The 15,014-nt window shown below is 34.3% G+C and overlaps 7 protein-coding genes across 7 annotated transcripts; 4 read left to right on the top strand and 3 right to left on the bottom strand.

Moving 5' to 3' along the window:
* Positions 1 to 872: 872 nt before the first annotated feature.
* On the top strand, positions 873 to 1,203 carry LOC108579922 (cytochrome c oxidase assembly factor 4 homolog, mitochondrial). The gene is made up of 2 exons (XM_017943542.1): positions 873 to 1,027; positions 1,102 to 1,203. Exons 1-2 carry the CDS (start codon positions 932 to 934, stop codon positions 1,201 to 1,203), a joined length of 198 nt encoding a protein of 65 aa, XP_017799031.1. The 5' UTR covers positions 873 to 931.
* Positions 1,144 to 1,637, top strand: LOC108579921 (peptidyl-tRNA hydrolase 2, mitochondrial). The gene has a single exon (XM_017943541.1). The coding sequence runs from the start codon at positions 1,218 to 1,220 to the stop codon at positions 1,635 to 1,637; it is 420 nt and encodes a 139-aa protein (XP_017799030.1). The 5' UTR covers positions 1,144 to 1,217.
* A 1,638-nt stretch (positions 1,638 to 3,275) lies between these two features.
* Positions 3,276 to 5,214, bottom strand: LOC108580102 (integral membrane protein GPR180). The gene is made up of 5 exons (XM_017943766.1): positions 4,838 to 5,214; positions 4,251 to 4,758; positions 4,027 to 4,164; positions 3,701 to 3,956; positions 3,276 to 3,638 (listed from the first exon to the last, which is right to left on the bottom strand). Exons 1-5 carry the CDS (start codon positions 5,212 to 5,214, stop codon positions 3,448 to 3,450), a joined length of 1,470 nt encoding a protein of 489 aa, XP_017799255.1. The 3' UTR covers positions 3,276 to 3,447.
* Positions 5,215 to 7,892: 2,678 nt separating this feature from the next.
* Positions 7,893 to 8,898, top strand: LOC108580005 (late histone H1-like). The gene has a single exon (XM_017943656.1). The coding sequence runs from the start codon at positions 8,004 to 8,006 to the stop codon at positions 8,694 to 8,696; it is 693 nt and encodes a 230-aa protein (XP_017799145.1). The 5' UTR covers positions 7,893 to 8,003; the 3' UTR covers positions 8,697 to 8,898.
* Positions 8,899 to 10,941: 2,043 nt separating this feature from the next.
* LOC108580151 (histone H2A) lies at positions 10,942 to 11,316 on the top strand. Its single transcript, XM_017943817.1, has one exon. The coding sequence runs from the start codon at positions 10,942 to 10,944 to the stop codon at positions 11,314 to 11,316; it is 375 nt and encodes a 124-aa protein (XP_017799306.1).
* A 980-nt stretch (positions 11,317 to 12,296) lies between these two features.
* Positions 12,297 to 12,614, bottom strand: LOC108580152 (histone H4). Its single transcript, XM_017943818.1, has one exon. The coding sequence runs from the start codon at positions 12,612 to 12,614 to the stop codon at positions 12,303 to 12,305; it is 312 nt and encodes a 103-aa protein (XP_017799307.1). The 3' UTR covers positions 12,297 to 12,302.
* A 753-nt stretch (positions 12,615 to 13,367) lies between these two features.
* Positions 13,368 to 14,606, bottom strand: LOC108579852 (chymotrypsin-2-like). The gene is made up of 4 exons (XM_017943473.1): positions 14,432 to 14,606; positions 13,978 to 14,316; positions 13,597 to 13,826; positions 13,368 to 13,532 (listed from the first exon to the last, which is right to left on the bottom strand). The coding sequence occupies exons 1-4, from the start codon at positions 14,604 to 14,606 to the stop codon at positions 13,368 to 13,370; spliced, it is 909 nt and encodes a 302-aa protein (XP_017798962.1).
* Positions 14,607 to 15,014: the final 408 nt, after the last annotated feature.

The following is a 15,014-nucleotide window of genomic DNA, read 5'->3' as shown; positions in this document are numbered from 1 at the left end:
TGAAAAGAAAACACGAATTATAAGTGAAATATCTTTATTGGACAGTTTCTCTCGACCGACTGTCATGTGTTAGAGAAAAGAAAATTCGTTTAAGTCACCGCAATGAGAAAAATATGATAAATACTTACAAAAATGTTGCACTTGACGGCCGGCAGATGAACACTTAACGCCCCAGTATGGACGCAGATATGGTCAGAATTTAAGTACACGATCATCGGCACTTTTTCCAAGCTGAAGCGTGTCTGACCAGCAGACAATATGGGATAAATATCAAAGTACGTTATAGTGGCGGCACACACAGTGAAACATCGTACTTGTCATGTTTTCCACTCTACTACGCCATGGCTTATTGTCGTCTGCTGGAGAACTCAAGCACCAGCAGCCATATGTCGAAGCTAGCGCCTTACGTGATTTTTCACGCTCGATTATCTCATTCGTTTTTCTAGTTTAATCACTTTTTTCACTTAATTATTTTAATTTATTCTTAAACTGTATTGTTATTTAAAATACGAATTCGATAGTTTTGTAAAAATTAATATTTAAAAGGGACAATAACTCATAACGAATATAGTTGAACTTCACACTTAACAAGTCACAATTGACATATTTTTTCCTTAGACTTATTTTATAGTATGAAATATTTATGTTAAAGAATACATTTATCTTTTATTTATGGCATATACATAACGTAAGTTTGAAAGTATTTTATTTTAATTCAAACTGATCAAGTGATGCATTCAGCATCCAACGCCTTGAAGATAGACATTGATTAGTTTCGATATCTACCACAAATGTATTGTATGCATGTACTATGTATTCGATCTATACATCGTATATCGTAACATGTGGAAAATAACCTCTAAACTAACAAATATCTTTATTAAATGTTAAACTTTGTTTAACGTTACATATATATAACCCTAAGTGTAAGATGATTCCTAAATCTACACAGCAACAAGATGTTGAAGATCCTGTTGAAGAAATGTTAAAAAAGACTGGTTGTATGGAACTTCATTATCAAGTTCAAGTATTAATTTTTCGGATATAACTACAAAACATGTAAAGTGCCAAAGTTGATGAGTTTGTTTACTGTATTTTTAGGAGTGTATAGCAGAAACTCAAGATTGGAGGATGTGTCAAGAACAAGTAAAAAGATTTAGAGTGTGTATGGATAAATATAAAAAAAACAGAGAGGAATCATAGTTAAATTAATAAATATGTCAGTATTGAATTATATAAAACGCATATTTATTAATCCTTTAAAATATTCAAAAGATGGACATTATAAAATGGTGTTGATTGTGAGATCAGATATATCCATGGGAAAGGGAAAAACTGCTGCTCAATGTGCACATGCAGCAGTAGAATGTTATCGTCAAGTGTCAGCCAATGTGAAATATCAACAAATGTTTAAAGTTTGGTTGTTACAAGGTCAACCTAAAATTGCATTAAAAGTATCTAGTGAAGAAGAATTAATGTCATTAGCTCATAGAGCTCGGAAATCTGGTCTAATTATTTCTATAATAAAAGATGCAGGCAAAACTCAGTTACAACCTGGCACAATATCTACACTTGGTATTGGGCCAGGTCCACAAAAACAGATAGATGACCTTACATGTCAATTGAAACTATTGTGAAAATTAACAATAGTTTGTTAAATAAACAAAGTTATTTTTGTTGTTTGTATACAGGAATAATTAGATGGTAGTATCTAAATAAATCTATTATTGGATTATATCTCTGACAGTGTCTTATTTAATATTTTATTAGTTAAAGCTTTGTTTCATTCTACCTATCTTCGTACAATATGATATGAACAAAATGTATTCTTTAAAATTCTATGTGTTAAAAAACATTCATTCAGTATATTTTAGATTGGAACACCCTTAGTTATTATTCTTTTTCTATATGATACAGTAGCATACAATCCTGCATGTAAGCTTATGTCAGCACAATATATACATTTGTTTCTTCTTTTTGAAATTACCAATACTACTGAAAGATGTTTTCCAATTTGAATCACATATATTAATTTATAAACTTTCAGCAGTAGTTTAAAAATAGCATATAAATTTGTAGATATTCTATGAATATCATACATATTGATTCTCCTTATAAAAGAAGAAGACCTTGCTGTACAATTAAACAATTCGTTCAGAATCATTTTGTTTACATTCTTCTAAAGGCAAATTTTTTATTAGTATATCTAAAGATGTTAAACTTTTTTCTTATAATATGTTATGTTTTCTGTCCTTAACAATATATTAGAAATACTGTACCAAACTTGTAATATACATGTACACAGTTTATTAATATACTAAGTAAATATTTTATTACTTTAATACTTGATTTGTTACAAGATTGAGCAGAAAAGTTATAGGAATCTTCTGTGAGAGCACAAATGAATATTAAAAAATAAAGTTTTTCCATATAGACTAAAAAAAGTTTAAGATAATGATATTTGTTATTAAAATACATATAAAAGATATATTTATGATAATTTCATTGGTTGTTCAAATTTTAACACAGCACCTACTGCAATATAATACTAAAAAAATTGTGAATACATACTGACTATTTTTTATAAGAATTATGTGTATAATATATTGATACACAATTTCGTTTATACACGTTACAATTATACATGTTTCTATACAAACATATCTCATTAAAATTAATATGAAGAAAGTCGTATTGTGTCGTAAATGTGCATTAAAATAGTTCTCATAGAGAGTAAATGTACATAAATACAAAATGCAGAATCAGGGATATCATGAAAAATGCATACAATAGTACAAGATTAAAAAGTTTCATAGATACAATTGTATGATTACCTTATTGAATTTTTTACATGTAATTAATGGAAAAAGTGTTAAGTATTAAATTAGTTATAGATGTTGAATTCGTATGGTTCAGGAGTATGACATGAGTAAAGTAAAATTGAAAGATTACATTACAGTGATAGGATTGTGTTTAATAGTACTGTAAATAGATAGTAGAAAATATGAGTAAAGACTATGTGTACACGAGTATTACTATATATAACACAGTAATCCCTTAAATATTAAATACCTGACAGCTAATTATCATTATTATGTACATTGGCATAAAAGTTATACATTAGATAACAATATCTCTTTATATCTACAAACTGCTACAACCCAATCATATATTTATGCTTTTCCTAAATCAAAAACTATTCAAAGATACTCATATCATACTCACCCATTTTATTTTTCTTTGTGTCAATTATTGACTCCCTATCACATATTTAATTTGATAATTAATATGTCTCTAATTACACAGTGTGCAGAATATGTCAGTCTCAAGTAGCATGTAACAGAGTATTATCGACCCTTTAAAATTGTATCATTTGGCAAACAGTATGAATCAAACTATTAGTTTGACTTCTCACATGTGTAACCTTTTGTTTTTTGTGTCTTGACATTAAGTAATTATTTTAGTAAGTTCCGGAGGTTCTACATAATTATTAAGCACATGTGGTGCTTCATTAAATTCATCAAGTTCATCACCATTATCTGCTCCTTGTGCAAGTAAAAAGTATTGTTCACTCCGTGTTGGCCAAAGTAAATGTGCCATTACACAATATGCAAAACAATCAGCAGAGTATGTAATACCTACAAACATAATAGATGCATGATTATAAAAAAATATGTTTAAAATTTTATTATATACTTACCCAGCAAGAGTTTAAACCTCCATAATGCGCTTACTTGAAGAGCTATAAGTGCTATAATAGGTAAATAAATGAACCAAACTAACGAAGATGCACCAAAATGAAGCAGAAAATTTAACTTTTGTGTATTATGTTCATATGTCATAGTGTTTCGAAGTTCACATAAGAACCAAATCATTATTGCACTGCGAAACAAAAGTATAAACCAGCCTGGCCATGTTTGGTATTCATCAATGTCTTCAATAATATCAACTTCGGTCTAAAAATATTACTTTTGCATTTAATTACAATTAAATTTCTACATTAGTAAATATAAATAAAGTACATACCATATTCCACACATATAATAGAATATGAACTACTCCATAACAGAGCCATATAGCAAAAACCAATGGCTTCCATGTCAATTCCATTCTTGTTACAGCCCATCCTTTGGCAAGTAGGAGAAGAAGCAACATGAACGATGTCTGAACCATATAAAATGATTATTAAGTAATTAAAATACATTAATAATTTACAGAACACAGAAATGAAATCATTTATTAAGACTTACTCTTGATAGAATATCAAAAATATCTCCAGCAACTTCTAATTGTTCATAGCCAACTCCATCAAGAGCAAACTTCATTACATGTATTAAAATTAAACATACTGCTATAAACTCTAATAGTAAGCTAGCAGTGAATAATCTTGTTACAGGATGTTTTTGTAACCTTACTGCATATAACTGTAGTGGCACAAGTATAATATAACACATAAAAAACAGCAAGTACAGTTCTATAGTATTTTGTCTATCATATGAAAATTGGTACGTAAGACTATATAGGCCACTAGTATTTGGATTGCCATTTACTAGCCAAATATCATACTCTAATTCATCATGTTTACTATAGTATTCCCACTGACAAGTGGTTGTGTTTCTGTAGCAAGCCACTAAACTCATGTACCAAAAACGTGGCTGCCAAAAATCTTGTATGACATATGTGAATTGATATCCTTTCACAATATTCCATATGGAATCTTCATCTGGGCATAATTTACCTTTTGGACAAGGTACTCTCCTTTACAGAGAGAAATATTGAGTAACATAAATTTTTAACACCATTTTGAATAATGGTATAGTTTGAAAAAACAACATACCTCAAGAAATCTTGACCTTCTTCGTTACAATGCACATCATAAGAACTTTGATTCAAAGTATTGAACATAAGAGTACAAGCAGTGTTCTTGTCTTCTAGTGTACGATTACCGTAATATTCTAAAAAATGACCTCGATGTAAGACTGCCAATGTAATTGGCGCAGAAAAATTGCTTCTCGACGTTACATTGCCGAAAATATATCCATACGAATCTTTCTGTCGATGACGATCAGTCTTTTGAAAACCAAACTTAATCAGAAAACGAAAGAACTCTTTCGTATTGAAGGTACCCGAAATATGCGTGCCTCTAACATAACTAATTCGTGATAAGATACATAATGTGAAACAAATCAACAAAATTTCTCGAAGTATCAACATTATTAAATGCCACTCGATGTTTCGTCTTCGAAATTAGATGTCAAGAAGCATCAATCACACAGTTCTTAAACATTTTCTTCTTAATGAACACAGCTGTTAGAGTTAACCGTGTTGCACACTATTTTCCGTCAAGTTTCCGTGTACGTCAAGGGGCATCACATTTCAAGAAGGTCATTGTAAAGATTTTCCAAACAAGGACACATTTCCACATGCAGCGCAGTATTCAAAAATATCAGCGCACGATTCATCCACTAAACGTTAATGACCCATACTTGTGATTTAAACTCGCTTTTCCTATTGATTTTCCCCACCCAAAGAAACCGGCCGCTGCAAAACGTTTTGTCACTACTATTACCGCACCGTTCTCATAAACTTTCGCGCGCTCGCATAAAGGAATCCTTACGCTTCTGATTAATACCCTGTTAATCCTTATTCACCTAAATGCATCTTCGAATTAGAACGTGTAAAGGGTTAAAAAGACAATTGATCATTTGCATATATCCTTTTTTTTATAAAAAAACCACTATCAAATAGTAAGTGTACAAGTAAACACATAAATTGTCAATTTATGTTTACATTTCATAACGAACTGATTGTTATGTAAATTGTTAAAAATTGAAAAATTGTTTAAAACAGGACTTAATCAGCAGACATAACCTCAAAGTCAAAATTTAGGAAATTAATTGGATTTCAATTATGTTTAATTGGAAAAACTAATGTTAAATTTCTTTGTAATTTTATTATTTTATTTTTAACATTGTTTAATTTAATGCGCAGTTAATCTTCAAAATTTGAAGCCTTTTTACTGCAAAAAATTGTTCCGTTAAATCGTTTAAATTTTGCTATAAAGTATAATTTCATATAAACTACAATTCATTTTACAAATATTTCGAAAAATTATATACAAACTAAGTATAAATAACTTCTCGAATGTTACTGTTACTATTTTTAAATAAAAGCCCTCTTTGCAATATTTTGAACAATTAACAAATAGGGCATTACCTTCAGTGGAAAACACCCCTGAACTTTATCCATTTGGACAAAGTACTAAAATTCTTTGTACTCCATAAACAGCCAGCGCACCCTATCTCCAAAAGTATCATACTTTTATGGTTTCGTAAAAAAAATTATTTAGATACGTAAATTATAACGTTCACATACATGTGAATAGTCCTTCATTAATTATGCGACAAAAAGAGTTGTTTCTTTCTGTTGCTTTTAATACGTGTAGACTTTTTACAAAATATCGGTATCACCAAGCATAGAAAAAGAAATAACGAAAGAAATGCCAAATATCGACCTATCAATTATAATAATCGATTGAAAATTAACTAATTGGACCATTTTATTGTTACAACAAAGTCACAATGCATCTTTTCAGTTATATAGCAAACGATGTACACATAAAACAAGATGTCTACTTTAGACTGTTAACCATCACTCTCATATCATTTGATCGTTCTCGATAATTTTTTATATTCTATGCTAAAACAATAGTTTTATTCACATATCGGTTACCGTAAGTTTATTATGGTAACGATAAAATTCACATGCATTACAGTTCCTATCAATAAAATTGAATGTTTTGTTAAAAGAAAACGCGTCATAATTTTTTTATGTACGAAGGAAGACGTTCAGTTGCCATCTTATGATGCATTCTTTATGTCTGTATCACATGATATATATTTTTATATGTACATTAGCAACAATGATTTCTTAAAAACTGGAATATTCTGGTTAATTGCTAAAAAGATTCGTACTGGTTAATACAATGTTGTGAAAACAGAAATAGTTCAACAACAAATACATGCTACCTACAATCGTACAACATCGATATACATATTGTTTCTTGCTTCACGATATTCTTTCTTTCCATGACTTTTTTATTCCGTCGAACACAATGTTTTCGTAAGAATATACCTTGCTTCGAAGAAGCAAGTTAAAATCATACCTAATATCCCACGATTGGCATTAAATATTTTGTTTCGTTATTGGACGATAAGGTTATGACTTTCGTACGTCATATCCTAAACGAACGCGTTCAATTGGCTTCATATCGATTCATTTTTCCTACATTTCAATTTTTTTATTTATATTCTATGTGGTTAATGTACGATTCGCTTAAAATTCTATCAATTTTGCATCATAGATCATTGAGTTATAAAATATCAAGACTGGCTTTATCGTTCATTCTCTAGAGAATCATGTATTCCGGTAGTGCCTATTTTAAACTCGTAATTTCACCGATACGAGTCGAATTTTCACGGAAAATATGTAATAGTTTGCAGCGACGGGTCCATTAGCATCGTTTACAATGGAAATTGCAAGCAGAGTATGCAAAAATTCAACGATTTTTGCTATTTTTCCGCAAGCTATCCTGCCGCGGTGAAAAGACACTCGTTGGAAAATCATGCCGTGCACAAAACCCAATGGCTTTTATCGGGCGGCAAAAGCAACTGAATAAGACTACATACACGTGGCAATTTATCCGTGCATTTCTCATTTCTTGGTCTACCCTCAATTTCGAGAAATCATACTTTAATTCAACCGATCGTTTACCGCTTCACCGTTTTTAGAGAAACTCAAAGCTCAACATATTCAGTAGGAGCCTCTCCATGGTCCGCGCTCCCAAGGCATAACGTAGGGTATAGGAGCTAAAGCTATATTGGCGGATTATGCGTCCGTACCTGCAGTACAAGTAGTGTTTAATATCGTCTGAAAATTTGAAAAAGAATTCTTCTGTTTTACATTAACTAAGACACGGGATTTTCATTCGTTAATCAACGAAAATGGAGGACAAGGCAAACGCTGGAAACACCGCTGTAGAGACTACAGAGAGTAGTAATTCGAGTCCAGCAAAGAAGACGTCGAAGGCGAAGTCGACTGCGAAATCACAGCGGTCGAAGGCTTCGCATCCGCCTACATCTGAAATGGTGAATTCTGCCATCAAGGAATTAAAGGATCGCAAGGGATCGTCACTTCAAGCGATCAAGAAGTATATCGCAACGACATACAAGGTTGATGGTGAGAAATTAGCACCCTTCATCAAGAGGTACTTGAAAGGAGCCGTTACGTCTGGCGCTGTTGTACAGACGAGAGGCAAAGGTGCCTCTGGTTCGTTCAAGCTGTCAATCATAAAGAACTTGGAGTCGAAGAAGACCCCGGTTGTGAAAGTATCAAAGCCTAAGAAAGTCAAGAAATCTGTAGAGAAGAAAACGTCGCCAACACGAAAAGCTGCATCGCCGAAGAAGCCAATTCCGGCAAAAAAGGCAGAGGTTACTAAGAAATCGGCGGCTGTAAAGAAGTCTCCCGCCAAAACCGCCGAGAAACCCAAGAAGGCGGAGAAAGCTAAACCTGCAGCTGAGACGAAGGTCATGTCAAAAAGCAAGAAAACAGCTAAAGCACCTGCAGCCAAAACTAAAACTCCAAAACCCAAAAAGGCTGCGGCAGCAAAAACAGCTAAGCCAGCGTCAAAGAAATAATTCTAAAGCACAAATTTTAGAATTCCAGCCCTAAACAACAAATGGCCCTTTTCAGGGCCACAAAATCGTATTTGACAAGGAACAATTTTTAGACAATTTAATCAGTTTTCTACAATCTTTTGTACATAATAAAGAACCTAACCTAAATGAATTCCTTTAGACAAAATATATACCGTACAATCCTCCTTTGCCCTCATAACGCACGAACAAAAACATAACCTATAATAGTTCTAATACGAAATTATCACTCTGACGTATTTGTGTTTACAGTTTTGAACTTGAAATCTATAATCTTTAATTTTATTTAAATTAATTTATGTAATTCTTATTTTCAATTTCTGCATATTTTTGAAGTTAGTTTAACACTTATAATATGAACGTTTAAAAATTGAGAAATGTAAAAAGGACAAGGGACCAATCATGTTTTAAAGTACAAAGTTAGTACAACGATGATAATAATGATGTATTCGGTATAATTGTATACAGCTATAGTTCTTTTACTGACGACATGTTTGGTCAATTGCCCAGGTGGGAGAAAATACACACAATGGTTCGGACGTTTTAGGATATTTTTATGACGCGCATGGCTTTACTAAAAATAGAGTGAATTCTTTTTTAGTTTACCTTATTGTTAGATTTCCAAAGAAATTGTAAAACTTTGCTTCAATTTTACGTATTGATTTTATTTTCGGTTTTCTGCTACGAATACAAAATGCACTGACCGAAGATCAGAAAAACTATTGCCCTCTTGAAAACACGGGCAAGGGGTTTTCAATTTGATAGACAAAAGTGTTGACGGTAGTGGTGGAGACATTGTTTAGTTTCAAAGGTTAGGATAACCATGTGTCTGTCAAGTGGCATTTGGTTTTCGTTAAAACTTGAGCCCTAAATGTGTTTTAAAAAAACGAGTCTCCAACACTATTGTCAGTCCATAAGCCTTGAGATAAGATAAAGGTGAGGATGGACGCGCGAGAAAGAACGAGGCGGTCGATACTGCGCAGAAGCACGCGATATATGTATAGTGTTAGATATCGGGTTCCAAGCGCGCGAACGAGCCGTGAATTTAATACAAATTGCCAGTGTTTCAAACATTAAGATCATTGAACTTACTTTTCTCTCTGTAAACTTTTTCTATTGCAACCTAAAATTCTGCTAAGTCGTTTAAAGTTAAATAACAGTAACACTTTTGAGATGCCAAACTTTCTGTTGATTTGGAGTACATTGTTGGAAAATCGAGTGCCTTGCTCAATCTATATACAAATTTATCGAATTCAGTTACAATTTTTAGTGAAATAGGGGTCACTGACACGAGTGTTCGGTATTCGAAAAGCAGACGGCATAAAAAAAAATAAAATTGATAGATTGGAGTATAATAATTTTACGATGTGTGAATTAATCGGTGTGATACATTTTTGACCTAGTAAAGCACTGCCTAATATTAAGTTTCGTACAGAAGGTGAGCAATATACTCCTATTTCGACTAATGAAAACTATATCTTGAATGCACGTCTGCTCTCTCGCGGATGTCTTTCCAATCTGCTAAAATATTTAACGTCTGATACCTCTTAGCTGATGGTCAGCAATTTCAATTACCAATCAGCATGTCTAATAGTGCCGCCAATTCCCTGTTATGCGCCCTTAGCGCACCTTTACTTGAAAGGGTGTGAGGCGGTAACGGTGCGGATGGACGAAATTTGGCAACCGTGCAGCATTTCCACCGGGTTGACTGTTTGGTCAGCGGACCGTTACTAAAAGATGTATGCTTCGAAAACTCGTGGTTTGTAGCATGACCTTAAGCTATTTAGCGCAGAAAAGCAAAAATTTCTGAAAATGCAACAAAACAATGTTACCTTCCCTCGGTAAGATGAACTTCGACACATGCAAAAAATAAAAGAGAACTTGGAACAGAAAAGTAACTATTTGTTACAGTCCTGTCATAAATCGTATCTATGAAGCCCTAACAGGCGATGCACAACTGTTCAGTAAGATGTCGAAGAAAGAGTGGTATATCAAAGCCTATTCGTTAAGTGTCGCGGTAGCCGAGGAGTGCACAATAACAAGCAGCTATAGTGCACCAATCATAGCACGACGCTGCGTTAATGGTCGATCGTGCGTTCTGATTGGTGCGCTCGACTTGCCATCTGGGAGCATATATACCGAGCCCGAGGAACGAAAAATTAATATCCAACGAAAGTTCGTCAAGGAACGTTGTTCCTTTCGAAGTACTCTTACTCCAACTATCAGTATGTCTGGACGTGGAAAAGGCGGCAAAGTTAAGGGAAAGTCAAAGTCCCGTTCCAACAGGGCAGGATTACAGTTTCCTGTTGGTCGTATTCACCGTCTTTTACGAAAAGGAAATTATGCTGAACGTGTCGGTGCCGGTGCTCCGGTTTACCTGGCAGCTGTAATGGAGTATCTGGCTGCTGAAGTTTTGGAGTTGGCTGGCAATGCTGCACGTGACAACAAGAAGACGAGAATTATACCACGTCATTTGCAATTAGCCATACGTAACGACGAAGAATTGAACAAATTACTGTCTGGAGTAACAATAGCACAAGGTGGCGTCCTGCCAAACATTCAAGCTGTTCTTTTACCGAAAAAGACCGAAAAGAAAGCTTAATTTCTTTTAACACCAGAACCGGCCCTTTTTAGGGCCACCAAATAATTTGAATCGAAGGAATCTGATAGTTCATAAACATAAATTAATTCTATTTTTTAACTTCAAGGTTCGCTCCGAATACTAGCTATATGAAAAATTGAAACGTTCGAATGTATATTACGTTTCAATGAAATTCTTGTTCGATTGTAAAATTAAATTGTATAGTTCAAGTAATATTGCTTATTCACTTAGACAAAGAAAACACATTTGGAGTCTAACGTGTGCAAGTGTTAGAATATTAGTGTGCTTATATTGGACATATGGTACGAGGAAATTAAATGGTTAGGTTAGTTAAAAAATTTAAAGACGAAGTTTTAGTTATTAGTTATTGACAGAATTATACGTGGCAACATTGTATTCCATAAGAATTAGCAACGAAAAGAACGTAGCAAACAGACGCTGAAATGTGGCAACGTTGTGTTGCCAGACCTATCGGTGTCACTTTTCTCGTACATTGGAGTCAATACTCGAACTTTGGACGGAAATATATAGAAATCTTTGGCCTTTCCTTAGAAAGTAATAATTGCATTTATTCAATTTATCTATTTACGTAGTCAACATATCAAATTTATTTCACTAACATAAAAACGCAGTCTCTAGAAGTCTTCCACTCTATGTAAGAAAGTTGATAATGAAAGCACAATAAAATCTATTTTTTTTTTATTACTGTTACTATAAAAATAGTTATGAAATATCACTAATATAATTGAATGAAGTTATACCATGTTTAAAAATTGGACTGATTTTTATTGTAAGATCATACCAGGATAAGGTATGAGCACGTATATTATTAATTAACCTCTAAAGAATAAGGATTATGAAACATAATACTGAAAATTAAGCTGAATGAATGTGTTCGCAAGTTTTGAAAAATTTGTGGCCCTGAAAAGGGCCGTTTTGTTTGACGATTATCGACAATCGCAAGTCGAGGACAATGATCTTCCACCTTAACCTCCAAAACCGTAGAGCGTGCGTCCTTGCCTCTTCAGAGCATATACTACATCCATAGCTGTTACGGTCTTTCGTTTAGCGTGCTCGGTGTATGTGACTGCGTCACGAATGACGTTTTCCAGAAAAACTTTCAAAACACCACGAGTTTCTTCGTAAATCAAGCCAGATATTCGTTTGACACCACCACGACGAGCCAATCGACGGATAGCTGGCTTCGTGATTCCCTGGATGTTATCACGAAGTACTTTTCTATGACGCTTTGCTCCTCCTTTTCCCAAACCCTTTCCACCCTTTCCACGACCAGTCATCTTGAAATTTTACGAGTAAATTTTACGTGTACCAAACTCCAGGAGGAAAGAAACACTTTTGAGGCTACGGGTTCGTTTCCAGGGCTACTTATACCCTAGAGACTCCGTATCCCCACCACTCTTCTCAACCTAACCCCACTGCTACTAGCCTATCCGATTTCACAACGCAGCTGACCGAGGGCATATATACGAGTACCTTCGAACATCTGGCACTATTCAAACGCGTAGCACGGCGGTGTAATATTCCGTTGTGTAACGAAAAAATGGCACGCATTAATCAGTATGACAGCTTAAAGAGAAAAGTTAAACCTCAAGCGAAAAACAAGTCTATTCGAGAAATACGTCATTATCAAAAAAGTACGAAATTATTAATTCCCAAACAATCATTTGCAAAGCTAGTAGAAGAAATTGTTCGAAACGTACAACAAAATAAAGAATGAATAACAGATTAAGGGTTCTGTTTTGAATCGCACGACCTATTTTTTCTATAGTTAGTATTATTCAACGGCCCGGTTTACGGGCCACACAATTTTCATCAAACGTTTTCCTTTAATAAACGATGTATTGAATTCTGTTTAATACATTCACGCCAGAGCTATGTATATAAATCAGTTACGACCGGTATTATTAAACAACGAAGGGAAACTACGTACATTTTATAAGTACAAAAAATCAAACCATTTTTATTTGCAGAATTTTTACATATTATACACAAGCAAGTAATCAAATATTAATCAAATATTACAAAAAATTTCAAAGTTTCGAGCTAGTCAGTTTTTGAATCCATTTGACATATTTGGTGACTCTTGTGAACACGTCAGGTTTGCCGCTGGGGCAATTCGCGTCTCCGTAGCTAACGACTCCGACTTGTAGGGGGACTCCATTTTTGTACACGATCAGAGGTCCTCCGCTGTCACCCTGCGACATTCAATAAAAAAATCATAAATTTCCACGTTTCACGGAAAAGGTAAAATTATTTTACCTGGCAAGTGTTATGTCCATATTGAACTGTCGTGCACACGTGATTCGACGTTACTGCCCAGTACTGAGAGCATTGTTGATTCGACATGATCGATAAACTTGTATATTTAAGGTTCGACGTTCCTGTTCCAGTGGGTCCGTCTTTGCCCCATCCAACTGCGATAGCATCTTCACCTTCAAAACTTTCCATTACACCGTTGTATCCAGCGAGCCGAATAGGCTGAATTGTGTCTGAAAATTCAAAGGAAAAAATATCGTTTATTAAACACTTTTCTTTGAAATATTCTTTATTAAATATTTCTTTTAATTATTTTTTATATACATTTCTACCTCTTCCAAATTTATTTTATCCACCTATCCATTAATCTGACTTAAATCTTACCTCCAAATGGAATATCCTGAGGCATGTAAAGGAGACCGATGTCGTTAAATGTTGGTTCGTAATCAGAATGAAGATATCCCTGTGTTGTTATCATCGCTACAGCAGGTTGTAACACGAAGTCGTATTGTATGATGGACTTATCGATGATACCGAGAACCACGAAATATGTATGAGGTGTAGGTTGCACACAGTGACCTGCTGTTAGTACCCATCTAGAAGAGATGATAGTACCGCCGCACTGTGAAACCATTCCTTGCCCCATCAATCGATGCACCACAGCCATGAAAGGGAACTGGCCAAGGTTCGCGGACTGTCCACCAGCGATTCTTTCCGTGTCATCTGTTTATTTATTATTTTCCAACAAAATTATTCACAAAATCTTGAGTTTCATTTGATATTTAATTTACCATTTAGTCTTGTGATTTTTTAATAGTAACATTTCTTTTCTGCATACCTTTCTTCATCGCATAATATCCAAAAGAAGCGAAATTACTAGCTGTTAAATTATTTCTATTATTCACGTCGAATTCGCTGTTCACTTGGTACGAAGCAGGCTTACAAAAAGCATGGCGGCTCAACGCTAAAACGACAACGGCACAGAAAATCGATCGAACGTTCATCGAAATCATGGTGAACTATACAATTCTCATCCCTGCTTTTCTTATTTATACTTATTTCCCTGCATTCTTTAATAGGTTTTTAATCATGTTTTCTCTGGAAAAGTACGAAAACCGAGGAGAATTCGTGGAAGTTAGGAAATATTTCAAGTCGATTGCATTCCAGCATATGCGACTGAATGTTGGGGAGGGGGAGCGCTGAGAAGGCGAGCCGTGTAACGGTTTTTCAGCGTCGACCCTTTGGTAGGGCTTCATGCCAGGAGTCCGTCCCCTTTGTTCTCTCGACCCTCGCATAAGGACGAAACCAGTCCTTTCTTCGACGCAAAAACTACGCAGAAACATATTTCCGTTGCGTTGCGGAAAGCAGTTAAACGTTAAATCCTTCGGTACGATTTAAAAAAATAAAACAATGCAACTAGG

This window comes from Habropoda laboriosa, unplaced genomic scaffold, assembly GCF_001263275.1.
Source record: "Habropoda laboriosa isolate 0110345459 unplaced genomic scaffold, ASM126327v1 scaffold2, whole genome shotgun sequence".
NCBI classification, from domain to species: Eukaryota; Metazoa; Arthropoda; class Insecta; order Hymenoptera; family Apidae; genus Habropoda; species Habropoda laboriosa.
The sequence above is the reverse complement of the archived record's forward strand: the minus strand, read 5'-3'. Positions and strand labels throughout refer to the sequence as shown.

Coding starts and splice junctions, on each gene's coding strand:
- LOC108580102 (XM_017943766.1), bottom strand. CDS start 5,214: ATGTTGATACTTCGAGAAATTTTGTTGATTTGTTTCACATTATGTATC. Junction 4,165..4,250: donor TTTTTGATATTCTATCAAGA/GTAAGTCTTAAT, acceptor TATATGGTTCAG/ACATCGTTCATGTTGCTTCT. Junction 3,957..4,026: donor TATTATATGTGTGGAATATG/GTATGTACTTTA, acceptor TAATATTTTTAG/ACCGAAGTTGATATTATTGA.
- LOC108580005 (XM_017943656.1), top strand. CDS start 8,004: ATGGAGGACAAGGCAAACGCTGGAAACACCGCTGTAGAGACTACAGAG.
- LOC108580151 (XM_017943817.1), top strand. CDS start 10,942: ATGTCTGGACGTGGAAAAGGCGGCAAAGTTAAGGGAAAGTCAAAGTCC.
- LOC108579922 (XM_017943542.1), top strand. CDS start 932: ATGATTCCTAAATCTACACAGCAACAAGATGTTGAAGATCCTGTTGAA. Junction 1,028..1,101: donor AACTTCATTATCAAGTTCAA/GTATTAATTTTT, acceptor CTGTATTTTTAG/GAGTGTATAGCAGAAACTCA.
- LOC108579921 (XM_017943541.1), top strand. CDS start 1,218: ATGTCAGTATTGAATTATATAAAACGCATATTTATTAATCCTTTAAAA.
- LOC108580152 (XM_017943818.1), bottom strand. CDS start 12,614: ATGACTGGTCGTGGAAAGGGTGGAAAGGGTTTGGGAAAAGGAGGAGCA.
- LOC108579852 (XM_017943473.1), bottom strand. CDS start 14,606: ATGATTTCGATGAACGTTCGATCGATTTTCTGTGCCGTTGTCGTTTTA. Junction 14,317..14,431: donor ATATTATGCGATGAAGAAAG/GTATGCAGAAAA, acceptor ATAAATAAACAG/ATGACACGGAAAGAATCGCT. Junction 13,533..13,596: donor ATGGACATAACACTTGCCAG/GTAAAATAATTT, acceptor TGAATGTCGCAG/GGTGACAGCGGAGGACCTCT.